The 27810-nt window shown below is 37.9% G+C and overlaps 1 protein-coding gene across 3 annotated transcripts in view; it reads right to left on the reverse strand.

The window, feature by feature from the left end:
- Positions 1-800: 800 nt before the first annotated feature.
- The window catches only part of Sox102F (transcription factor Sox102F), a 419194-nt gene continuing 392184 nt past the window's right edge, over positions 801-27810 (reverse strand). For all 3 annotated transcript variants that reach the window (XM_089739910.1, XM_028170974.2, XM_028170966.2), the window contains 4 exons: positions 22915-23082; positions 16500-16722; positions 4052-4346; positions 801-3633 (listed from right to left, as the gene is read on the reverse strand). In XM_089739910.1, coding sequence (XP_089596036.1) covers positions 3384-3633; positions 4052-4346; positions 16500-16722; positions 22915-23082 — 936 coding nt within the window. In that variant the 3' untranslated portion in view covers positions 801-3383. The remainder of the gene's footprint in view (positions 3634-4051; positions 4347-16499; positions 16723-22914; positions 23083-27810) is intronic.

Here is a 27810-nt window from a genome sequence, read left to right on the forward strand (position 1 = left end):
CAGTAACCACTTAATACCAGGTGGGCTGTAAGCTCATCCACCCAACTATGCAATACAAAAAAGCTATTGTATAAATATTGCCCACTGAGTTTCTCGCCGGATTTTCTCAGTGGGTCGCGATTCCGAGCCGGTGGTAGATTCCGCGAATCGCTCTTACCAGGGCTAGTGTTAGCAAATTCTCTCAGGTTGAACCCGCGAGCTCACCTACCCGTCTGGGCGTAGCTGAAATAACCCCTTAGGCTACCAGTGAATAGCCAGGCAAAAAAAAACGGTTGTCTGTAAAGTCGGCTTACTGACGATAGTTGAACGTGACAACGTCATAAGAAAATACTAATGGAATGGTTTCATTTTTCAAAAGAAAATTTTAATTTTATTTGTTTGATAGATATTTTGTATGGACAATTGACACCGCATTCACTTTTCACTGAACTTCATACTTGAAGAAAACATGTACCTAAATGTATTATTGTATAGCAGCTGTCCACGCAGATGCATCGCTCACTCAAGTAGGAGAGAGACAGATGTCGAACGCTGCCGAACGCGGAGATTGATGTGCCTCTTAGTCGCTCATTGCGCGCTCTCGCTTGCACTTCAAGCCTTAAATGGAACGCCTCAATGAGTCATGTTTTTTTGCGCGTGCAGCCGGCTCAATCGAATTATAAGACGTTGTCACGTCAAAATGTATGAATAAACATAACCATCGTTTAGTTTTCCAAAAATTCCTTCTATGGTGCATCTCTAGAAAACACGTAATGTTTCAAACCAAAATAAAATTAGTTTCCATAAATAAAACAAAAGTGTTTTTAATGTTTAGATTTTATTATACTTTCTGGGTTTTGGCACAATTTTTAGATAATGTGTCCTGAATTTTTATACTTGGTATTCAAAACCTAAATTCTAGCTACTTAAATGATTTGAGAAAGAAATAAAAACAGATCCTCCAATCCTAATTAAATATGTTCAGACAATAACAAAAAAAAAACAATTAAAAAAAAACTATTCATTAATTTTAACAAATTTTTAAGTACATTGCGTACTAACAAGAGTGTTTATGGCAAGAAGTACGTACTGTTGCTGCTGTAATATCAATCGATCGAGATCGCTCACTGACAAGTTAAGTATCGCTACATATAACCACAGATAACATTTTACATCGAAATAAATCAATCTATATACAGTATTTCAACATAAAAAATAAATAATTTAACCACATTACTAACCCTTAGCATGTACTACTTAATTTAAAACGTCATATTAATAGCCACGAACGTACGCTAAATAATCTTCGATTACTGGCATTTTACTTACAAAAATTATTAAGAAATAATAAAATGAAACAAAACAAAATACGCTAAGATGAAATAAATAACAATAGAAATGGCGTCTACATCAACATTACTCGATTTACAAGTTACAACTACACAAGTACTAAATCTACTTGATACAATATTTAATATGCGTGTGTGTGGCTACAGTTTATTATTCGTCTAAAACCTACTTATAATAAATTGCACGATTCGATAAAGCGAAAAATTCAATATGTTTTTTTTTTTAGTATTTAAATAACGCTGCCCCAAATACGCGCACGTGTCAAAATTTACAGTCACGAAATGTCAAAACGTCACGTGCAGTAGTATCAGGTCCTTTTGCACGAAAGTATTTTATTTTGTATGAATTCGTAACTTGTTTACAAAATGTCGACTGAATAAGAACATTATTCGTATTTAATTTAGGGTTTTCGACAAATTGACATCATTAAAATTGACCTAGTTATGGCATTTCAATTATAGCGATTCACCTAATTTTGCTGTCATTCATATCATGACATTTTCATCTAAAATTCCTAATTATTATGAGTTTATTACAATTAAAAACAAACAAAAAAAACTCACGAATGTTCACAATGTGAATGTTCAGTTCTCATACAACAACCTAAATGCTAAAATGTTGTCAGAAGATATTATACTTACTGTGAGTTTCTTTAAGTATACACATATTTTTATTTAACCGACATTAAAAGAACATTAACCATGTTTTTTTTATTACTCTATTTACATTCACCGTAGAAATGTCTTCTACCAATCTCTTAAAATATGAGTATTTAAATCATTATGCATATAATCTCACTGGATTACAGCTTCCCATGTGTGTTCACAACACAAACGTTTTCAAAGCACAAAGCTTATTTTTGGTTTCGCATATTAACTTCGTAACAACGAGTTTTCGTTATATTTTACTTCGAACTAATTTTTATACATGGCCACGCAAAAGTCAAAAGTTTCACTAAATCCTAAGTCTCTACATCAATATATGAACTTACAATACCTAAATATTAGCCGGATATTACTTAAGTGTTATTATGTGAATGTTATCTACAAAGCTAACAACATGATTATATACAGATTACACGTAGTATTTACTTGTGATGATGGTATTCTGTGACACAGTCCGATTCACCTTTTCAAAATAATATGCTCTTAAGAAAATGAATTATGTAACCAGATAAAAAAACAAAAACGATATTTAAAAAAAAATATATATGAAAAAAAAAATTACAACATTCCAATTAAAAGTGATGTATGATTTTATTAAAAAAAAAAAAAAAAACTTTAGTATAGACAATGAGATATGCGTTACAAATCCTTAATTCTCTAATGGAATAATCTCATTATTTTAATATAAATGTTTATACGAGAGATCCGATTCGAGACACTAGTTTATCAACAATTAGTTTGATTAAGTAAACTTCTATAGTTTTCATGTTTATTTACAAAAGCAGTGACGGATAGCGTATAATGACGTAAAGATCCTTGTAGCCATACCTTTACACTTACATAGGTTAATTTAGTATCTAATTTGCCTGCTGATATCGCACGTGAGGAGCTAAGATGATAATAAATATTTCTAGATTATTACTACGTTCATTAGCCAAATACTATATCGTTACCAATACAATAGGCAATCGGGGGGTTTCGAAAATCAATATGTAATTTTACAAAGATACATACAGATAATTAATGAATCAACACATTTATCTGAAATAATTAAAATGAATACACATTAATTTTAATGCTACATTAAATCACAAGATTAAATTACATTTCCTAATATTTTTAAATCGTTCTCGAAACACTACAAATGACGTCGTTTATGTACCCACGTATGACGTCACGCGTTTATAAGTAGGAAGATAGCTTATGAAATAGCAGTTTCCATTTCGTTTATAGAGTTTTTGTGATATTGTCCGATTGCCTATTCCGAATTAATGTTTTAGCGTTCCGGACCAAAGTCGAATTGTCTAAATTCGCGATGGTTTACCAGGGGTGGTGTGCGTGGAGTAGGTGCGGCGCGGCGTGCGGGTAGGGCCAGCCGCGCGCCGACCCTCAATCCTCCTCGCCGGGGGACAGCGGGGGGGAGAACGACTGGTTCATGTAGCTGCCCCCGTTCGGGGGAGGGGAACTGTTCGAGGGGCCCGGAGACGAGAGCCCCGGCAGGAAGCCAAGCTCGCTGCCCCCGTCGCGACACCAAAGCTGCCGCATTTCCTGTCGGCGCGTCCGCATCAGATTCTTGTATTCGGATATTCGCATCTTCTTCCCGTCAACAATGCACGTTCTTTTCGGTCTTGGTCGATATCTGAAAGTTAACGTTCGTTTTGATATAAATTGTACGGTCTCCACAAATAACTTGTAAATGGGACAGGCAAAAGATTTATTAGCATCACGTATGTACAGGTTGTTTCCGCATAATGTCGTAGACTATTTGAATAGGTATGTTGTGAAACAAGAAAAATAATAAAATAGAATGTAAAGTCGTGCATTTAACACGTATGTAATATATTCTTGTAGTTTGTGTTAAAATTATGGGACGAGTGTTATCTATATACAAATAAATAAGACGACCTTGCTAGGGTCAGTGTTAATAAACTCATCTCACCTACCGTTTTTTTTTACCGGCATTTACGTTGTAGATGTCTATGGGCTCCGGTAACTACTTAACATCAGCCGTGGACACGTCCCCCCACCTAAGCAATGAAATAAAATAAAAAACTAACCTGTAATCAGGATGTTTTTCCATGTGAAGTTTCGATAGTCTTGACTGTTCTTCGTAATAAGGCTGCTTCTCAGCGTTCGACATGGCCTTCCATCTGGCTCCCAGGATCTTGGATATGTTGGAATTGTGCATATCGGGGCACGCTTTAAGTATCTTCCTGCGCTCGTCCTTTGCCCAAACCATGAACGCGTTCATGGGTCTTTTTATGTGCGGTTTTCCGGTCTCGTCGCGGCGAGGCTGACGTACCAATTTTGCCTTCTCTACATCTTCGGCTGGAGACTGAGACCACGAGGAAGCTGAGGATGAAAAATTATCTATCAACTTTTTTTAGATTAATAAATGGCTTAGGGTTAAGTGCTTATAGAAACTAATAGTCATCGTGCTTTTTCCTTCCTTTAGCTTTGAGAGGCTATATCAGCCCTAGCGTGTAGGTGAGCTCTCAGGGCTCAAACCGGAGGTGTTGCTAACACTGGCCCTAAAAAGAGCAGTGCTTCGCAGAATCTGCCACCGGATCGGAACCGCGACTCACTGAGAAGATCCGGCGAGAAACTCAGTGGGCTGTCATAGTGCATCATCGCATGGTTGTAAAAGTTCCCTATTTGCCGGGTATATGTTCCGAAAAATGCCGTGAAAACGGAAAAGCGTGTTTTTTTATTGCTTAGATAGGTGGACGAGCTCATGGTCCACCTGGTGTTAAATGGTTACTGGAGCCCATAGACATTCACAATGTAAATGCGCCACCCACCTTGAGATATAAGTTCTAAGGTCTTAAGTATAGTTACAACGGCTGCCCCACCCTTCAAACCGAAACGCATTACTGCTTCACAGCAGAAATAGGCAAGGTGGTGGTACCCACCCGCGCGGAGTCACAAGAGGTCCTACCAATTACGCAAATTATAATTTTGCGGGTTTCATTTTTATTACACGATGTTATTCCTTCACCGTGGAAATCAATCGTGAACATTTGTTGAGTACGTATTTCATTAGAAAAATTGGTACCCGTCTGAGATTCGAATACCGGTGCATCGCTCAACACGAATGCACCGGACGGACGGACGTCTTATCCGTTAGGCCACGACGACTTCAAAACAAATGATACCTACATATTGGATACAAATGATACCTACCTATTGGAATCCTTTTTATCAATGTTTATGTACCGATAGGTATACTGATTAGATTTACGAATAAAGAAATCTTTGTCCGCGAATATAGGAATTGGGTCGAATTTTTTTTAAATACGCATATACCGAAATGCGAATGAAGGAAGCGCGAGTAAGGACCGTTTACATAACCTAACCGTGTTACTACTAGTATTAAACACATATTCAAGTGTTACCTATGTTGTATCACTTTCACTAGGCTCTAACAAAGTTACTACAGTAGGTAAGAGCTGTAAGTTGCTAAGCTAGATAATACAAGTTTCTAAGATTCATTCAAGGGACAGAATGTTTATTTATTACATTAAAGTAAAAAAAAAAAATATTTTTCATCATTTACGAGACCTACCTAGTTTTATTCATACATAGTTTTCACATAACGTTTTTTTTTTTTTATTGCTCAGATTTGTGGACGAGCCCACCTGGTGTTAAGTGGTTACTGGAGCCCATGGACATCCACAACGTAAATGCGCCACCCACCTTGAGATATAAGTTCTAAGGTCTCAAGTATAGTTACAACGGCTGCTCCGCCCTTCAAACATAAACGCATTACTGCTTCACGGCAGAAATAGGCAGGGTGGTGGTACCCACCCGCGCGGACTCACAAGAGGTCCTACCACCAGTAAAAACGTTAGGATGTTCATTTTTAAGTTAATCTTTAAATATAAAATGTCCGTTTGAGTTACGAAAAATGATTTTACAACGTACATTTTAATCCGAGAAATGTTGTTTACAGAAACAATAAAATACAAGAAGACAATCGGAAGCCATTTTAAGCTTCGTCGTAAATTATTGAAGCGCAGAGAGCGCGGGCATTAAAACAATCGTTAAAACCAGATTAAGAATGAACTATTTAAGAGTGTTTCGAGTTTATTTTTATTTATATAAACATATACCATTCTCACCTGTCGGCTTAGAACGCGGGCAGGTAAAAATAGTTCGACTGTGTTCATACGAAACTTTCATTCGCTGTCGGTACACTAAACAACTTGTGGCTGCTGATTGAAGCCAACTGATGTGTGCTCCTCATAAATCAACTAATCAAATCATTAGCCCAGTTCGCTTGCTCGTATATGGAAAAGGTGGGCTTTCACTTTTCATTGAAGTATGGGATCACTTTCGCTATCTAGCAGAGTGCGTGCTCGGGAAGGGGAAATGGTTCGAGATATTTGATGCGTTATTCGAGAGCCGTGGACGAAATTAAAATCACTTTTACGGTTTTATCTCGCTTAATCAATTTTTACATTTTACTATTTCATTGCGTTACGTATTTAGTATAGTTTTCGTGGTCAGGGAATATTGTAGTGTTGTTCGTGAACAATTGAATTTTGTGCGAACCATACACATAAATTATTAGTTATAGAAAAGCAACTCAAACAATCAACAAAAATGTTTACGGGCGTCGGTCACTAGATGGCTTCGCTTCGATTAGTTTCTCATTGCTCCTGTAGATGGCAGTAACATATTACCTATCCTATATTTTATTTTTAATGAAGTATTTAGTAAATTTTCAGAAGCCAGATATTCTTAAAATTTAATCAATTTATCTTTAACAAATAAAGACTTGTATGATTTTTTTTGGTGTGCAATAAATTATACATTTCTTATCTCTCTATCTTTTATATTAATATTTTGTTCAATAATGTTCAATTACCCGTACCAGTGCACAACTTAGCAAGGCAGCTGCGACTGTACGTCACAAACTAAAGGAGAATCCGAATTAATCGCAATTTACGTAATATCTGTACGCTCATTCAACTTCGTAAACAGGTCGACGGCTTCAAGCATTTCGTCTGACATATTCGCCAACAAGTGCGCTTACAATTAATAAATCCGACAGCGCGGAAACATACGGCTTAGACATTCTCCGAATGAATTTGACACGCTGTTAGATAATTTATGACATCCTAGCTGAAGCTGATTCGGGACGAGGAGTGGTGGGACAGTGGTGTACATGTCAATAGAAGTGCTATTAAATGACTTATTGTTTCGACTCGTTTTATTGTTGTATGCAATGAAGTATTGTTTTTTTTTTTGTGAAGACACGACGCGTCTTGTTTTAGCTGTGAATAACAAATTGAAAACTGTTAAGCTACTTTATTACAATAAGATCAGAATACAAACAAAATTAAGGCTTAATCGCGATTATTACTAATAGCTACTTTAATGAGAACTGAGTTTTTTATATGTATGAAACTACAAAATATGCTTAGATCAAGCGAGTGCTGCTGTTCGACTCGGTTAGTTTTTGAAAGGTTTTCTTGTAACTGTAGATTTAATCATTTTTATTGCCTTTTTAGGTCGACGAGCGTACGGTCTGTGGTAAGTGGTTACCGTCGCTCGTGGACATCAGCAATGCCAAGGGCAGAGCCAAGCCGCTGCCAACCATACGGCTGGATGGCTTGATAGTGACTAGTCTTGTCGTATCACTTTTGTCAGAGCGGTCGTGGTCGTCATTCAGTATCGTTGATGTGGACAGAGGTTATGCGTCTCGGGAGCAATCACCACTTCTCCCGGTTTGTGGTGAGTCTGGTACAGTCAAGCAAACAACCTCAAACTACGGACTTGACTTGGTCTGTCCATCGCATGGGCAACCTTCTACGCGGTCTGGTGACTTCCACTTTGCCCTTTTTTTTGCTCTTATAGGCAGACGAATATACGGCCCACCTGATGGTGAGTGGTTACCGTCGCCCATACCCTTCAGCAATGCCAGGGGCAGAGCTAAGCCGCTGCCTACCGCTCAATACTCTCCGCAAGCCTCGTTTGAAGAAGAAAATGTCATAGCACTCGGGAAACACCGTGGAGGGGAGCTCATTCCAAAGCCGGATGGTACGTGGCAAAAAAGATATGTGGAAACGAACTGTGGATGACCGCACTGGCTCCAGTTGGTATGGATGAACTCTACTCCGGTGGCGGGCGGTGCGATGGTAAAAACGAGATGATGGTATCATCTCAAACAATTTCTCAGAGCATTCCATAGCATGAGCATATCTCAGTATATCTATATGAGCATATCGTCGCTGTCAAACCAAAATCTGCTATGTGCAAAAACTCTATTTTGAATTAACGAGTAAAAATATTTTCGTATAAAATTTTATATGACGGTGAATTTTTAAGAACTATATCAAATGAAAGCTATAGATAAATATTAAAGCTATTGACACATAACTGTTTTTTTTTATATATAGCGTATCTCATTAATGTACCTATGCATCAAATCTATTAATCGGAAAATTAATGCGATGCACTTGTGTGACTGACTGTACCCCAATGCGGGATCGTTGTGACGAGCGGAAGTTCGAATCTCGGACTGCATCTATTACGCGATCCTCTTGTTTTAAAGGAAACCGAACGATTTTGTAATGTTTTGATACGCTGCCAACTATTCAGTCTTAATACTACGTACAGTATTATATGATATTTATGACATATAATACTCATTTGGGCCATAAATTACGCCTTTCAGGAACTAAAGTGTGATGACGCCGACTAGATAGAATTTATTCTGCGGTCGTTTTGTATGTAGTACCTGATTGTATTAATGGTTGTTGTTTTAAGAACGGGGATTTTATGTATTTTTACGTATATGTATTCTTTGTTATATAACGCTTTTTTTATTATTTTTTTATTGCCCTTGTAGGCAGACGAGCATACGGCCCACCTGATGGTGAGTGGTTACCGTCGCCCATGGACTTCAGCAATGCCAGGGGCAGAGCCAAGCCGCTGCCTACCGCTTAATACTCTCCACAAGCCTCGTTTGAAGAAGGACATGTCATAGCGCTCGGGAAACACCGTGGAAGGGAGCTCATTCCATAGCCGGATGGTACGTGGCAAAAAAGATCTTAGATGCTTAGATCTTAGAAAAGATGCTTAGATAGGTGGACGAGCTCACAGCCCACCTGGTGTGAAGTGGTTGCTGGAGCCCATAGACATCCACAACGTAAATGCGCCACCCACCTTGAGATACAAGTTCTAAGGTCTCAAGTATAGTTACAACGGCGGCGCCACCCTTCAAACCGAAACGCATTACTGCTTCACGGCAGAAATAGGCAGGGTGGTGGTACCCACCCGCGCGGACTCACAAGAGGTCCTACCACCAGTAATTACGCAAATTATAATTTTGCGGGTTTCACTTTTATTACACGAAGTTATTCCTTCACCGTGGAAGTCAATCGTGAACATTTGTTGAGTACGTATTTCATTAGAAAAATTGGTACCCGCCTGCGGGATTCGAACACCGGTGCATCGCTTCAACACGAATGCACCAGACGTCTTATCTGTTAGGCCACGACGACTACTGAAGCAGTAATGCGTTTCGGTTTAAATGGTGTGGCAGCCGTTGTAACTGTACTTGAAACCTTAGAACTTATATCTCAAGGTGGGTGGGGCATTTACGTTATAGAGTAACTCCTCTATCTCTCATATCGTCATTCACACACTCCATCCATGTCTTCTTCGGTCGACCTCTTCCTCCTCTACTTTGCACTACCATTTCCATACATCTCTTAGTCACATGCATCTTCTTTCTACGCATCACCTGTCCATACCACGCTAACCGTCCGCTCTTTAAATTGTCAATCACCGGGACTACTTTATCTATATCTATGTCAATCACTGTGTCAATCACTACGAGGCTGAAATAATCTATAAATTTATTTATTTTCTTATTCAGAAAGGTAAAAGTTAGGATGCATAAAATTTGTACTCAAGATATTTTCACAACCCCCACAAAAGATTACAATGTCTGATTGTGTCTAATATTGGCGAGTTTTCAAGGTAACAATAGCGACACTGCACGGTGCTAGCAATTCACCTGGAAACCACAATGTCTTCATTACAACTGTATAAATTAATATAAACTCAAATATAACAAATTTGCAGCTTATGAGATGTATTAATTATATTTAGCGATTAAATCTGGGATATATGTAAGCGCACAGGGCCGAATTACATTGAAATTATAGGAATACTTTTGTTGTTTTGCTGACACTACATGATAGCGCGACCTGCGTTTTAAATGACATAGTTTTTCGTAAAATAAATATTTCAATTCAATTTTCTAAATATTTCCCAACTTTTCAAATGAGCTATTATATATTATACTTAAATAGAGAAATGTAACTAATCATATAATTCCTTTTATTTCAAAATACTGGAATGCTTTTTATAAAATTATTTTGAAACGGTCTTGTAATTGATGGAGCTTGGATATTACAGACTGTCGACACCATTCACCTAGGTCACAAATCCAGGGTGCTGCATCACCCTTAAGTAAACCCATGAAATGTTAAACATGTCCCCTCATTTTATTAACTATAAAAAAAAGTATGTGTGTGTGCAAGACACACGGTAGAAGTGAAACTTTTAAATAAGATACAGATATACTGACTATCCCACTACACAAGAGCATACATATGGACAATGTTTAGTAGACGATAGTGGGGATGCTACGAAGAGTCGCACAAAGAGGAGACCGAGAAAGTCTAATGTGTTCTATCTCATTCTCTCGACAGCTGAATCCTATACATTTATGTGTTTGTGTCTCTATGGACTTATTTTTTCGTTTCATCAAGTTTGAAATCACAACGATTCTAAAGAAGTTTCACTTCAAAAAGAAGTAATTTTCAAAAAATTCTAAATAATACTGAATTTCGAACACAGTCTAACCGACCGCATGTAGCTGAAATAGACTCTTAGGCTTCCAGCGAGTAGGTCGTTTTTACTGGTGGTAGGACCTCTTGTGAGTCCGCGCGCATAGGTACCACCACCCTGCCTATTTCTGCCGTGAAGCAGTAATGCGTTTCGGTTTGAAGGGTGGGGCAGCCGTTGTAACTATACTTGAAACCTTAGAACTTATATCTCAAGGTGGGTGGCGCATTTACGTTGTGGATGTCTATGGGCTCCAGTAACCACTTAACACCAGGTGTGAGCTCGTCCACTTATGTAAGCAATGAAAAAAGGGCAGAATACAAACGCGGTCTATATAATCTGAGTTTGATACCGGTAGTAATTTAGTATTAGGAGAACATTAGTCAGTCGATGGTTGAATGCAAATATTTAATTAATTATTTTCTATTTACTACGTTTTTCTGTTTTATTTCTCAAATTGTTTTATTTTTGTTTTTGTTTTACGTGTTACTTTAATTATTTAATTCTAGGCGATGCGACGCCCCAATCGTTTGTAGTTATTTAAATGCGGAGACATTTAAATGGTGTTTGGCTGTAAGGTTAGAGTTTATATAGTTTAAGTTTACTATTTGTCTTCCTAATAAAATAAAATAAAAGAAAGTAAACAATATCTCGGGGCCCCACTGAATGCAGCCCTGCCTTCGAAGCGGTACACTTAATTTCGCGATGTTCACAACTATTTATCCAAGATTCCCCGTTTATTTCGGTGATGTTTCACAACATTTGCACTCAGCTATTAATGATCGCATGCGCTTTCGTATAGTCGAACAAGCAAATACGCATTTATATTCTATAAGCAATTCCATAACAAAGATAATTTTCTTGTCACGTGTGATTTTAATGAAATTAGTGGTCCCGCAGTAGTCGAGATTCGACTATAATTAATTCTAATTATAAGTTTGAACATTATTAATGTTCTATTATCGAAAAATAATAGACTTCCTTAATCACAGATTCCGCCAAGACCACTCTATAGACAAATAAGCATTATTAACCTATATTTTTTTTTAAGAGATTTTATGACCTGGTAACTAAGACCTTTAAGTCATGTCTTATTTTACTTTATATTCTTAATTTTATGAAAAATGATAATATGGAATGAAATGAAATGAAGATGATTAATTTGAGACATTAATCAACTGGGATGAAATTTAATGAAATGAAATGATATGAGATGAAATATAATCGCAGTAAAATGGTGGTCATTTACTGAGATTTTTTCAGTGGACTTTTTGGAGGAACCCGAGAAGTTACGTCCAGCAGCTTTGTTTCATTTTCCCACATTTGTGCACTTTCACAGATATTAAACAGTTAATAAACCACCATTATTACACATTTAAACCTGAAGAAACACTAAATAGACAAAATAAAACAAATCACACAACTTCACTCCTCGCGTTCCCGCCAAAAAGTCCATTATTAACCTATTCTCAATTTAACCACAGACTATATGCAACAAAAGTTTGATAATAAGCATAGATTATACATATGTGTGTGTCCAATTCATGGTAGTATGTGTATTGTTTTTTTATTGATTTAATTTATTATTAATGCATAATTTAAAAAAAATATTACATAGCATTCTGCACTTCTTCTCTATATCGTGTCTTATACCTTTAAACGAGCAATATTAATTGTATTATATAATCTGAATCTCGGAAACGGCTCCAATGATTTTCATAAAATTTAGTATACAGGGGATTTCGGGGGCGATAAATCGATCTAGCTACGATTTATTTTCAGAAAATGTTGTTTTATTCATGTTTTCAATAATCAACTCTTCCCGACATCTATTGGCGAATATACTATTTTTCTTAATTGAGGGCAACTAACCGCTTTAAAGACACAACAAGATGGCGTTACCAAAAAAAAAACCGAGCGAAGTTCGGTCATCATCTAGTTCTCTATAAGTGTGGAAAATTTCATACTCCTCCGTCCGCGCAATTTTCGTAAAAAGGGATACAAAGTTTCACGTATTAATTTTAATAAAATAACTTTCGTCCGAATCAGATCTACCATAAAACGGTCTTAAAGCCCACGAACCAGAGGTGCAAACTACGGCCCTATAACTGAGTCAGTTCAAAAAATTATAATTTCTTTATTGATATCCAAAACCACGAATCGAAAAAACCGGGCCTGTATCGGAAAACTAGCTCTTGACTGGCTTTGATTTAACGGTTATTATAGGGATCTTGTGAAACGCACCACCACCTGAACTGATGACCATGTTCACTCAGCCAAGAGTGCAAACGGCTGAGAAGAAATGTAACAACTTTTTTTTTTATTGCTTACTTGGGTGGACTATCTCACAGCCCATCTGGTGTTAAGTGGTTACTAAAGCCCATAGACATCTATAACGTAAATGCGCCACCCACCTTGAGATATAAGTTCTAAGGTCTCAAGTATATTTACAACGGCTGCCTCACCCTTCAACCGAAACGCATTACTGCTTCACGGTAGAAATAGGCAGGTGGGTGGTACCCACCCGCACGGACTCATAAGAGGTCCTACCAGTAAGTGGTACTTTAGTACCTGGATTTTAGTACTTCCTATATCCTTTAATCATCACATGATTCGTCTAAAGTTAGACAAGAGGCCCAAGTATTGGAATACGAATTATACCCGTAATCGACACTTGATTTACTTAAATTAGAGATGCAGCAATGAGCGGTACATAGCAGTAAATACCCGATTCTGCGGACCGAATGGCAAACAGTCGACCTCGCCCTAAACACGTCATTACGGATCTTCCGGATCCATGAACCGTGCTTTTAGGTACCTCAAGCACCGGTCACCATCCCCGCCGAACCCGTCACTTGCGACGAAGGGCTCGGCGAGTAAATTAACCCATAGACACAGCCCACTGAGTTTCTCGCCGGATCTTCTCAGTGGGTCGCGTTTCCGATCCGGTGGTAGATTCTGCGAAGCACTGCTCTCGCTAGGGCCAGTACTAGCAACACCTCCGGTTTGAGCCCCGAAAACTCACCTACATGCTAGGGTAACGCTGAAATAGCCTCTCAAGGCTATCAGCATGGGTAGGAAAAATTATAACAGCAGTAAATGACTGCGTTTTTTTCGAAGACTTAATATCTTAGCATCTGTGTTCGCTTTTCGAGAATCACAGAGAGAACTAAAACGACTTTTACGGTTTAACCTTGCGAGCTTATGTCTCGAGTTGTCTGACGGAATTTACGTTGTTGATGCCCATGGGCTCCGGTATTACTAGACACCAGGGTGGGCCGTGAGCTTTCCCACCCGTCTAAACAACAAAAAAAGTGATAATTTTAGAAAACTTTCTGTACCCCGATTTCGATTCTCACTCCCGGATACAAGGCAAGAAATGCGAGACAAAAGAACACAATTAAATCTAAGTTTCATTCGCGTAACTCTACCAATGAAAACTGGTTATATATTGGACGTATTTATGAATTTTAAAATACCTAAATAACGAATGCCTAATTCCGAATACATTACTGTTATTATTGTACGATGCAAATCTTCTTGGGTCCGTTTTTAGAATTCTCACGCTGAAGTCTAAAGCGGTATTTGATTTGAGAGAAAAAAACGACAACAGTATTAATTATTTATATTTTTTACTTTACGATAGGTATCTTAAAGTACCAAGATTCCACGGTAGGCCCAAGAAAAACCCAAGAAAAGCTGGTTGGACGTGGTAAAGATGATGGCGGAAAATAACCTTACCCAGAATAATGCCGAAGACCGGGTAAAGTAGAGGAGTTGAAGTTAGAAAGCGGATCCTGACATTAGATCTAGACAGCGCTAGGAAGAAGAAGAAGAACAATAACTTAAAGTTTTTTTTTTTTATTGCCCTTGTAGGCAGACGAGCATACGACCCACCTGATGGTGAGTGGTTACCGTCGCCCATGGACTTCAGCAATGCCAGGGGCAGAGCCAAGCCGCTGCCTACCGCTTAATACTCTCCACAAGCCTCGTTTGAAGAGAGGACATAGCACTCGGGAAACACCGTGGAGGGGAGCTCATTCCATAGCCGGATGGTACGTGGCAAAAAAGACCTCTGGAAACGCACTGTGGATGACCGCAGTGGCTCCAGGTAGTATGGATGAACTTATCTGTTAATAAATTTCTATACATGTACCTAAATATAAGGATGTGAAAGTGGCGTTCTTATATAAGTGCTTTTTTCTATTAGCTAATATGTGTACAAGTGGCGGTAAGTGAAGTCCACAGACGCGAGTGACACTCCGGTAGATCCTACCCTTCCGATTGGGATTCGCAGTTATTTCACGGCAGTAATAGATTTCTCCTACACCTATGGACCTACCCCGAGCCTTGGCAGTCGGTAAAATAGTTAGGAATTAGGGAATTTGCAGGAAAAAAATGAAATCGACAATGACGGAATTATACAGTGAGACAAAGGAGTTGCGTATTGTATGTTTAAAAATCGCAAAGGCTATTATAATTAAGATCTTTTGATAGCTTTTAAGCGGCAGACTCTAATATGTACATAATTTAGACTTCAATCCACCAATTGAGGCGTGCATACATTTACTATTTCAGTATTTATACCACAACGCAGCCAAAGATCAAAACTCTTTTCCGTTTTCGATTGTAGACTTCAACGGACAGAGGAGACAAATACTAAATAGGATTATTTTATGGGATGTGGAATAGATGACATACTCATATTGTGTCACTAAGGGCGGATTAAAAAAAAATTACTAAGGCACATTTTCAGATTTGCAATTCCGGGTTTTTTGTTCACAAATAAGTTAGATCATACATGTAATGAAGTACAGCTTTGATTACATTAATTTTAAGTAATACAAGGGACCCGAGTTAATTTCCCCATCACACTTAATATTCAGACAAATTTGATAATCCGTCTTTATATATATAAGAGAATTGACGTATCTTTCAGAAACGTCTTATGTGTGTTTTGCCATAATATTAAATTGAATTTCCTTGCAGGTGAATCCCTGGGAGTAGCTACTATTAAATAAATGTCTTGAGACGGATTCACGTGTGAACGATACCTAAAACACGCTTTCATAAAAATGCCTTTTTTATTCTCATTTCGAAGTTACACGCGTCGGTGGATGTATATGTAAATACGTCACAAAGCCGTCTGATTCATTTTAAAGTGTTACACGTCTTTTCTTTTCATCAAACAACTGATCTAGATACATCCACGTGTATCATCGACGAGGTGAAATACCTGATAGAATAATCTAAAATAAAATTTTATTGATGCGTTCTATTATTTGGATATAAAAAAAAAAAAACACTTTTACGCGAAAGATATGTTTTTCGTTGTCTAATTTTAGCTTTCGCAGACGTTTATGACAATATAAAGTGACCTGTCCATTTTAATAATTTCGAAGTATTGATATCTAAAATAAAACTGTGTAGAGTTTGCAAAACAGTTATTTATTTCGTGGTTGCTTTCAATGGAAGCATTGAATGTTTCGTGAGCTGTTTTTGTCTTGCAGATGGAAGCAAGCGATCTGTTGACTCTCTAAGTGTATTCAGAGGTTACCGGAGTCTTGAGACATGAGCTCAAAGTTTCAGCTGTACCGTCAGCAACGACCAAAACAGTCACAATTAAATAAAGAAACTTACTGTTGCAAGCGTTGTTGTAGTCGTCGTCTTTCTGCATATACGGAGACTTCTCTTCCATTGGTGGGTAGGGCACGAATCTCGACAGCATCATGGGTTGTTGGGGAGACGGAGAACGCTGCTTGCTGAGGTTTAGTGGCGCATCAGGGTCTTGGGGCGGTGGGGATCGGGCGCTGGCGGAGAGCTGCGCTAGCTGGGCTGTGGCTGGCCACGGAGCTGACTGCATCTGGACAAATAAAATTTTAATTTAATTGAATTCACATTTCGTACAACTTGGAGGAGTTCGCGTTTTATCTCTCCGACTTCATCGGTGAACGCGCTCTTGGCTCGTCCGGTGCTATGTGGATAAAGTGTGCTTAGTGCGAGTTCTTTAACGTTCTCGATAGCGTAAAAGTTAACTCAAATTTGTATGGATTTTTTATTGCTTAGATGGGTGGACGACTTCACAGTCCACCTGGTATTAAGTGGTTACTGGAGCCCATAGACATTTCAACGTAAATGCGTCACTCACCTTGAGGTGGTAAGGTCTCAATATAGTTACAACGGCGAAACGCATTACTGCTTCACGGCAGAAATAGGCGAGGTGGTGGTACCTACCCGTGCGGACACACAAGAGGTCCTACCACCAGTAATTACGCAAATAATAATTTTGCGGGTTTGATTTTTATTACACGATGTTATTCGTTCACCGTGGAAGTCAATCGTGAACATTTGTGAAGTACGTATTTCATTAGAAAAAATGTTACCCGCCTGCGGGGTTCGAACACCGGTGCATCGCTTGATACGAATGTACCGGACCTCTTATCCATTAGGCCACGACGACTTCATACCTCTTAACTCTTACCGAACATTAAGTATTGCTTGAACCTGTTTCGATAATTATAATGTTAATTATTTAAATCGATTTTTGCAACCAAACGCACGCACCCGTCGGATGCGAAACCTAAAACATTTCACGGGTTAACCTATGACCCCGAAGTTAATAATTAACCCGCCAAAAAATCACGATATATTTCAATCGTTATTAGAACGAAGACAACCAACCAAAACAAAAAAAATAATGAAACCGTAATCGATTTTATAATGAAGCGCACGTATATCGATTATGCTTTGGCAATCGTCTCGTCTGCGTTTAAACATTGGTTAATATCCTGTTTAGTTATAAAACTCGTAATTGACATTGTGTTTACTTTAATGAAACGGATATGTACTGTCAACTTCGAGGTGATGTTCATGTGTGAACGATTAGCGATGCTATTCAAAGTTTATATTACGTAGGAGCCGAGTAGATACGGAAATTTCCACAAAAATATTAAAATACTAACTAGCTGACCCGGCAGACTTCGTAGTGCCTCAATGTATAAATTTCTGAATATGATATAATTCAATGTATAAATACCTGAACTTTTGTATAAAATAAACTTAAAACAAACAAATGGAATCCGTCCGACGGGGTACACATCAAAGGAAAAACAAAATTGTTATTTTTATTTAATTCCGAGTATTTTCGTATTTATCTACCTTAAAAACCTTCTCTGGACTTCCACAAATAATTCAAAACCAAAATTAGCCAAATCGGTCCAGCCGTTCTCGAGTTTTAGCGAGACTAACGACCAGCATTTCTTTTTTATATATATATATAGATAGATAGATTAACTAAACATGACTTTTAGTAACCAATTAATTGTCAGGCATCGGCTTGACTTTGCCCATTGCTAATGTCCATGGACAACGGCAGCCACGCACCAACAGGTAGCTGTATACCCGTCTGCCTATGAGGACAATAAAAGAAAACTAATTATTACTAGAAGTGATTATAGCGGTACTTTTAAGAGGCCTTTCGATTGATCTATAAAATATCCAACGCGCATCGCTTCCAAAACGACAGAGAGCATAGCCGCATTCGTTATTTGAAATGCCGAAAGTTGTTCCAACTAATTACAGGCACATGTTGTTTGTGATGATTCAAATTATGATTAATAGTAAATTTTCAAATATCGAATCTATTCAATCCCTGGAATTTTAATACCCTTAAAATGTTCATTGTTCAAAATACATTTAACAGCACCCTGTATGAGAAACGATACCGAAGATATAGACAGATGTAAGAAAGGGCGATTCTTAACATGATTATATAATGCATAATCAGGTTCTAAATATTGCATTTAGCACGCAATGTTAGTGAATCAACGTGACGTGAGGTCAACGGCCTTCAGTGATCACAAACTGCGTCAGCCTCCCGCGATGTAACCCGCGATTATTGTCGTACCGCGGGTGACGCCGGAGCGAAGCTAGTCTAAAAAAAGTAGCCTAAGTTACTCCTTATATCATCAGCTACCTATCAGTGAAAGTTCCGTCAAAATCGGTCCAACCGTTCCAGAGATTAGCCGGAACAAACAGACAAACAGACAGATAGACAAAAATTTAAAAATTTAAGACAAAATAAAAATTGAATTTGAAGTCGTCGTGGCCTAAAGGATAAGACGTCTGGTGCATTCGTATGAAACGATGCACCGGTGTTCCAATCCCGCAGACGGGTACCAATTTTTCTAATGAAATACGTACTCAACAAATGTTCACGATTGACTCCCGCGGTTAAGGAATAACATCGTGTAATAAAAATCAAAACCGCAAAATTATAATGTGCGTAATCACTGGTGGTAGGACCTCTTGGGAGTCCACACGGGTAGGTACCACCACCCCGCCTATTTCCACCGTGAAGCAGTAATGCGTTTCGGTTCGAAGGGTGTGGTAGCCGTTGTAACTATACTGAGACCTTAGAACTTATATCTCGAGCTGGGTGGCGCATTTACGTTGTAGATGTCTATGGGTTCCAGTGACCACTTAACATCAGGTGGGCTGTGAGCTCGTCCATCCATCTAAGCAATAAAAAAAAAGATTGCACATCCCTATTTTAGAAATAAGGCTAGTCTCATATAGTTGAAATAATTACAGTCCATCCGGAGATACAACTAAAACGCGGGACTGCTTTGCGGCAGAAATAGGCAGAGCGGTGGTAGCCCTTGGACGCCTTATTTGATGCGAACTCATCCTGTTGTGTCACATAACATCTTCAACTCGTAAATTAGGAAAGAAAGATAACAATCTTAAGTTTCATTAATTTCTAACATGACTCGACGAATTTGTAACGAAGGTTATTTTAAGCTCAGCTTAAATAAATAAATAAACTTGCGAGTTAAAAACGATGTAAAATTCCGAAAGAAAATTAATTATGCAGATATGTATTCTAATCTCTATTTATAAACGAATAATTATTAATTTAATTAATAAGCGCGAAAGTATGTTTGTCGGTGTTTTGAAGATAAAAAAAATATATCAAAGTTTGCGAAAGAAAACGTTTTTTTATATCAGGTCCTTATTAATAGTCTGCTTATTTATTCGGTAATGAAAAATGGATTACATGTGTACCGACACGTGTATATTCACACACACACATGCAACAAACACAAACGCAAAACTTCACAGAAATTAATTGTCATTAGTATATTTTTATTTTATTTATTCTTTATAATTGTTCTTTGCACCTGTTCTCAGATAGATTATACATAATTGTTCATCTCACATGTATCTTATAAGTTAAACGACATGTAACATAAAATGTGGTCCCCTCCGGACCAATTTTTCTAATGAAATACGTACTCAACAAATGTTCACGATTGACTCCCGCGGTTAAGGAATAACATCGTGTAATAAAAATCAAAACCGCAAAATTATAATGTGCGTAATCACTGGTGGTAGGACCTCTTGGGAGTCCACACGGGTAGGTACCACCACCCCGCCTATTTCCACCGTGAAACAGTAATGCGTTTCGGTTCGAAGGGTGTGGTAGCCGTTGTAACTATACTGAGACCTTAGAACTTATATCTCGAGCTGGGTGGCGCATTTACGTTGTAGATGTCTATGGGTTCCAGTGACCACTTAACATCAGGTGGGCTGTGAGCTCGTCCATCCATCTAAGCAATAAAAAAAAAGATTGCACATCCCTATTTTAGAAATAAGGCTAGTCTCATATAGTTGAAATAATTACAGTCCATCCGGAGATCCAACTAAAACGCGGGACTGCTTTGCGGCAGAAATAGGCAGAGCGGTGGTAGCCCTTGGACGCCTTATTTGATGCGAACTCATCCTGTTGTGTCACATAACATCTTCAACTCGTAAATTAGGAAAGAAAGATAACAATCTTAAGTTTCATTAATTTCTAACATGACTCGACGAATTTGTAACGAAGGTTATTTTAAGCTCAGCTTAAATAAATAAATAAACTTGCGAGTTAAAAACGATGTAAAATTCCGAAAGAAAATTAATTATGCAGATATGTATTCTAATCTCTATTTATAAACGAATAATTATTAATTTAATTAATAAGCGCGAAAGTATGTTTGTCGGTGTTTTGAAGATAAAAAAAATATATCAAAGTTTGCGAAAGAAAACGTTTTTTTATATCAGGTCCTTATTAATAGTCTGCTTATTTATTCGGTAATGAAAAATGGATTACATGTGTACCGACACGTGTATATTCACACACACACATGCAACAAACACAAACGCAAAACTTCACAGAAATTAATTGTCATTAGTATATTTTTATTTTATTTATTCTTTATAATTGTTCTTTGCACCTGTTCTCAGATAGATTATACATAATTGTTCATCTCACATGTATCTTATAAGTTAAACGACATGTAACATAAAATGTGGTCCCCTCCGGACCAATTTTTCTAATGAAATACGTACTCAACAAATGTTCACGATTGACCTCCACGGTGAAGGAATAACAACGTGTAATAAAAATCAAACCCGCAAAATTATAATTTGCGTAATTACTGGTGGTAGGACCTCTTGTGAGTCCGTACGGGTAGGTACCACCGCCCTGCCTATTTCTGCCGTGAAACAGTAATGCGTTTCGGTTTGAAGGGTGGGGCAGCCGTTGTAACTATACCGAGACCTTAGAACCTATATCTCAAGGTGGGTGGCGCATTTACGTTGTAGATGTCTACAACCATCTAAGCAATCTATACATAATATAATTAAAATTGGAGTGTCTGTTTGTAATATTGAAATAACCGCTTTTTACTACACTATGTATATGAACATAATATTTTATGATTATATAAGGTACATACACCAAAATAACATTTTTTACAATTTTTGTCTGTCTGTCTGTCTGTCTGTTTGTTCCGGCTAATCTCTGGAACGGCTGAACCGATTTTGACGAGACTTTCACTGATAGGTAGCTGATGATATAAGGAGTAACTTAGACTTTATTTTAGACTAGCCTCGCCTCGCGGCATCACCCGCAGTACGAAAATAGCCGCGGGTAACATCGTGGGACTCAGCTATCAATAATAAAATTTAATGTATCCGAAGCGAAGCGAGGGCGGGTTGATAGTAAATAAATAAATAAATAAAAAAGATCGAAGAATAGATGTCGCATCACTACCAGAAACAAAAATACGTGTTTCGTATCGACATTCAGAAACAACTAATTTGTTTCGTGACATTTTTGTGGAATAATTTGAAACGCATAATGAAAAATATTCGCCTTGACTATTATTATGTACGTGAACATAAATTTATTCATTCCAATTAATAAGTTCAGTCGCCAAATAAAACAGATAGTGTTTTTTTCTTTTTCTTATTCGCGTTAAAAAAAACTCAAAATCAGGCTACACGTGTTTCTTTATTTTAAAATAATTTCCATTTTATATTTTATAAGCATATAAGCTAAAATACAAGTGTAAGCGTCGAGTAACTTTATTATTAACTATGTTTATTAATCGATTCACTATTACGAGAATATTTTTGTATGTACAAGTAAATAGCGTGCTAAAACTTAGTAATTGATCTACTAACGGCGCGTTCGTAATGAGACTTAAAGAAAAAGAAAATACATTTTTTTTTATTGCCGTATAGGCAGACGAGCGTACGGTCCACCTGATGGTGAGTGGTTACCGTCGCTCAGGGACGTCAGCAATGCCAGGGGCAGAGCTAAGTCGCTGCCTACCGTTTATAAGCCGCTGCCTACTGTTTATAAGCCGCTGCCTACCGTTTATAAGCCGCTACTTACCCTTTATAAGCCGCTGCCTAGCGTTTATAAGCCCCGGCCTACCGTTTATAAGCCGCTACCTACCCTTTATAAGCAGCTGCCTACCCTTTATAAGCAGCTGCCTACCGTTTATAAGCCGCTGCCTACCGTTTATAAGCCGTTGCCTACCGTTTATAAGCCGCTACTTACCGATTACCACTATAGAGTGTATTGTAAAGATTTCAACCTAATGACAAATTCATGTTGATATATACAAACATGTCTATAGCCAAAATCAACTAAAATCAAACGCTTGAGGTCCTTTGCTAATCTACCCCGATTATACGAAACGGTAAGGTAAAGAAGTCTCACGTTCGGTGGTTGAGGTTGCTGTGGCCTCATCTGCTCCAACAGAGGCAGCAAGGCCAGCGGTGGTCCAGGATAGAGTCCGTGCTGTCCACGACGGACCAGCTCCTGTCTTCGCAGCTGTTCCTGCTGTAGCCTCTGCAGCTCTAATTCCGCCGACATGTTGCCTATGCTCTGTAATAAAAATAAAAAATAATTTTAAAATTATCGATAACAAGCGGACCGCTCTAGCTCCGCTCTGGTCTTTAAAAAAAATTTCAACGATATTTGACGTTGTTTTATTTTTTTAAATAAAATAACACTTATTGCGGCATAACTACAATAGTGAGACATATGCCGTGGCAACACTTTTTGTAAATAATAATGTGTTCTACAAAGTCGTAGTACATTATTTTATTCTATAATGAATAGTTTTCGCAGGGCACGCGATGTAAAGAATATTTTAGGTAATTTTTTTAAATCTTGGATTACATTATTAGAGTTTTAGTAAGGATCTCTAATTTTTTTGGAAAAAAATAGTTTGGCCTATGTCACTCGGGAATAATGTAGCTTACAAACAGTGAAAGCATTTTTCAAATCGGAGCCTATTTAAAAAAAAACAAACAAATAAACCTTTCATAATATAGATATTAAAAATACTGATAATATTTACTGGAAGTAGGATCTCTTGTGAGTCCGCGCGCTGCCTATTTCTGCCGCGAAACAGTAATGCTTTTCAGTTTGATTTTTTTTGCTACCTAAACTGATAGCCTTGAGAGGCTATTTCAGCGTAACCTTAACTAGTAGGTGAGCTCACAGGGTTTAAGCCGGATGACGTTGCTAACACGAACCCTAGCAAGAGCCGTGCCTCGCGGAATCTACCACCGGATCGGAAAGGCGACCCACTGATGGCGAGAAACTCAGTGGGCTATCGGTTTGAAGGGTGGGGCAGCAGTTGGAACTATATTGAGACCTTAGAATTCATATCTCAAGGTGGGTGGCCGCATTAACGTTGTAGATGTCTATGGTCTCCGGTAACCACTTAACACCAGGTGGGCTGTGAGCTGTCCATCCGTCTATGCAATAAAAAAAAACGTAATTACTAACGTACTCCGAAATATTGTTACGATAATAAAATAAATGAAAAAATACGTTGAAAAAGTATATCTATACCATAAGGAAACTAGTGATGTGGTAAAAACAAGATAAAGAGGAATCAATTCACATTTATTCTGTGTTGATTTAAATATGCTAGTATTCACCCAGTGTTTGAAATTCAACCGTAATTTGTGACACATCAAGGCTTAAATTTATTTTTAGTTTGACCTACTGTTATTTGAATAAAATTTTTTTAATAAAATTTTATCAATTAGTAGCTAGCAGCATACAAGATAAAGTATATTGGTGCAGAAACTTAGGAGAAAATGTTATACTATAGTTATATCAATGGCTGGTAGCATCGAAATAGTGACTTCAATTTATCTCTCAAGTTAGAAGTCTTTTTTTATATTTACATAGGCAGCCTAGCAGCTTACGGCCTGCCTTTTGTTTAGTGGTTACCGGTTCATATAAATAAAAATTAGATGCTGATCGAGCTTTGCTCGGTTTTTTTTTTGATAACGCCATCTTGTTGTGTCTTTAAAGCGGTTAGTTGCCCTCAATTAAGAAAAATAGTATTATTATTCGCCAATAGATGTCCAGAAGAGTTGATTATTGAAAACACGAATAAAACAACACTTTCTGAAAATAAATCGTAGCTAGATCGATTTATCGCCCCCGAAATCCCCTGTATACTAAATTTTATGAAAATTGTTGGAGCCGTTTCCGAGATTCAGATTATATATATATTATACCAGAATTGCTCGTTTAAAGGTATAAGAAAGATATCAATAATAAAATAATATCAATAATAATTATCAATAAGATTAAAATAAATAAATAAATCAACTATGTAAATACCGCCACCCAGCCGAGACATGAGCTCTAAGTTTAGATTTCATAGTGCAACGACTGCCCCCCCTTTCAAACTGGAATGCACAACTGGTTCACGGCAGAAATAGGCAAATCTGGAGTAAACGTGCGAGCTTACAAGACAAGCGGTAGGCAGCGGCTTGGCTCTGCCCCTGGCATTGCTGAAGTCCATGGGCGACGGTAACCAGTCACCATCAGGTGGGCCGTATGCTCGTCTGTCTACAAGGGCAATAAAAAAAATCTACCAACCCAAATGGTACACGGTACCTATTTGGGCTTTTGTAAACGCCTAATATTGAGTAGGTCGGGAGCTTATCTCTTTTATTGACCCTGGTCAACAATTACTGGTGGTAGAACCTATTGTGAGTCCGTGCGGGTAAGTACAACCACCCTGCCTATTTCTGCCGTGAAGCAGTAATGCGTTTCGTTTTGAAGGGCGGGGCAGCCGCTGTAACTATACTTGAGACCTTAGAACTGATATGGTGGGTGACGCATTTACGTCGTAGATGTCTATGGTCTCCAGTAACCACTTAACACCAGGTGGGCTGTGAGCTAGTCCACCCATCTAACAATAAAATAAAAAAAAATAAAAAATCCAACCGTAACTTTTGCGATATTCAAACATTAATAAGCTCGACATCAGTCTCATGTGTTCTCAAACCGATAATCGTAACGATAAAGTTCTCAACGCATTTGTATTACGACGATAAATTGTCGAAGTTTCAAAAGGAAGAGAGAGAGAGAGAAACGAGTGCTTAATGCGTGCACAAATCAACTGATGTACATTTTAAATCTTTGGACGTTCAGAAAAGAAAGGTTATACGGATTAATTGCTTCGGTTTTGCCGATGACTGCGCATTTTATAGGCTGCATTAAGATCGCATTGAACTGTTGATGGTACAGATTGAGTTCTCGCGAATACATAAGTGACGACAATCGGATAATGTGCTGATGTACGTATCCGTTTTAACACGGATCATAAGTAGCTGGGTATCGAAAACTGCGCGTTAACATATTGGCTTTATTTATTGACTTGTTTCGTTGCGGTAACAATGTTACTGCTGACTTTGGCTGGACTTTCCACTGGTATATGTGTTTATCACGGCGTGAATGGCATTTTCTTTGATAACTCATAACCACGTTCCGTCAAATAATTCAATGAATCTCAACAACGTAAATGCGATATCCACGTTGAGATTAAGAGTCAAAGGGTCAGAGTCAAAGTCTCGGTTTTATATTAGAATCTTACAAGTCGGAACGCATTACTGCTTTAGGGTAGAAACAGCGGTAGGCAGCGGCTTGGCTTATTGCCCTTGTAGGCAGACGTGCATACGGCCCACCTGATGGTGAGTGGTTACCGTCGCCCATGGACTTCAGCAATGCCAGGGGCAGAGCCAAGCCGCTGCCTACCGCTATATTATTATAATGTACGTAAATGTTTTTTTATATCAAATGACTTATTGTCATCAAATCGTAATATGTGCTCTGTAATTCTCGCGAAATATGTTTATTTTCCGCGGAACAAAATAAGCGATGGATGGTTAATATTATTATTGTCAGAAATTATTTCTCATTCGGAAGTAACAAAAATAATTTCCACGAACCAAAGAAGCCGGTCCAGGTTTTTGAATGTGCTTAATGTTTTGCATTTCGCATCCTGAAAGATACGTATCGGGTTAGTCGGTAAAGCGATTTTGTTAAATGATCAAACTGTCACATATCCTGAAAGGATAAATGAAATCATGAGTTTGGCGGCGCAAAGATAACGATTATCCAGTCGAGCCCAATAACTTTGGGTATCAGTGAATTTATTACTGGGTCTGTGGTTCATATAAATATTTTGGATGTCCACTACAATAATTGATTATAATCTATATTGCTTTATCTATGCGAAGTTTGGATAGAGCAGGACAGCAATAGTAAAACGAAAAAAATATAGAAATACAATTGAAGCTTTTTTTGTTTATTGCTTAGCCTTCGCAGACGAAGGTGACCAGAGACAATCATTCTCCTTATAGTGTTTGCTAATAGAAACATCTTTACTGCTTAGATAAATGAACGAGCCGACAGTCCGCCTGGTGTTAAGTATATATAGAAGCTCAATGGCATCGTAACCTAATATGGGAGGTTGAGACCACCGCTACTGCGACCAACATGGATCTCTTGTAACTAATTCAGTTACGTCAGAGGTCTGTGATTACTTGTGTGTAGCGTATGTGCATGAAAGCATACAAATACGGACTTATACCCAGAAAACATAGAGTTATACATTTTAGAATGTGGTAGTTGAAAATGAAAAGAGCGTCATATTGTTACGCCGGTAAGAGTAACGCCATTTACCCCCGAACGAATATCGAAGGACCTAGTAGCAGCTAGAACGCTCGAAAAGCACAACGCCATCTATTGTCAGATAGCGGAAACACAATACTACAGATGTGGTATCAGAGAAGGCTATCAGCATAGGTTTAAAAAAAAAAAAAAAACACGCAGTCATTTAGTAATCGGATCTACTCGAAGCGAAACAGCGAACGGATCACCTGAAGCGAAGCGAAAGAAGCGAATTGAGAGTTTTAATGTGTTTGTTAAGTGTTTTAAGTGTTCTAAGCGTTGAATACAGCTTTAGTTGTACTTTGGTGAATTTTTTTATTTATCCCGAACCCCAGCGCGTAACAAATGTTATTATGAGTTACTAAATAATGAGCGATTATTACTGCTATTCGATTTGGTTATGCTTCCAGTATAATTAAGTAATTTTTGATTATTGTTTTAGGTTTATTGAAGTTTCATTATAAAACTCCATCCATGTGTGAGTTTACGATCAGCGGTGCCCGAAGGTGTTTCCAGTTCAAGTCCTTCGGGGACCGGGCTTAAAAAAAAAGAAACATGTGTGCAATTCACACGTGTTAGAAGTGAAACTTTCAAAAATTAAAATACAATTATCCTAAATGTGTA

The sequence above is a fragment of the Bombyx mandarina genome, chromosome A1, assembly GCF_030267445.1.
Source record: "Bombyx mandarina strain Sakado chromosome A1, ASM3026744v2".
Taxonomy (NCBI): Eukaryota; Metazoa; Arthropoda; class Insecta; order Lepidoptera; family Bombycidae; genus Bombyx; species Bombyx mandarina.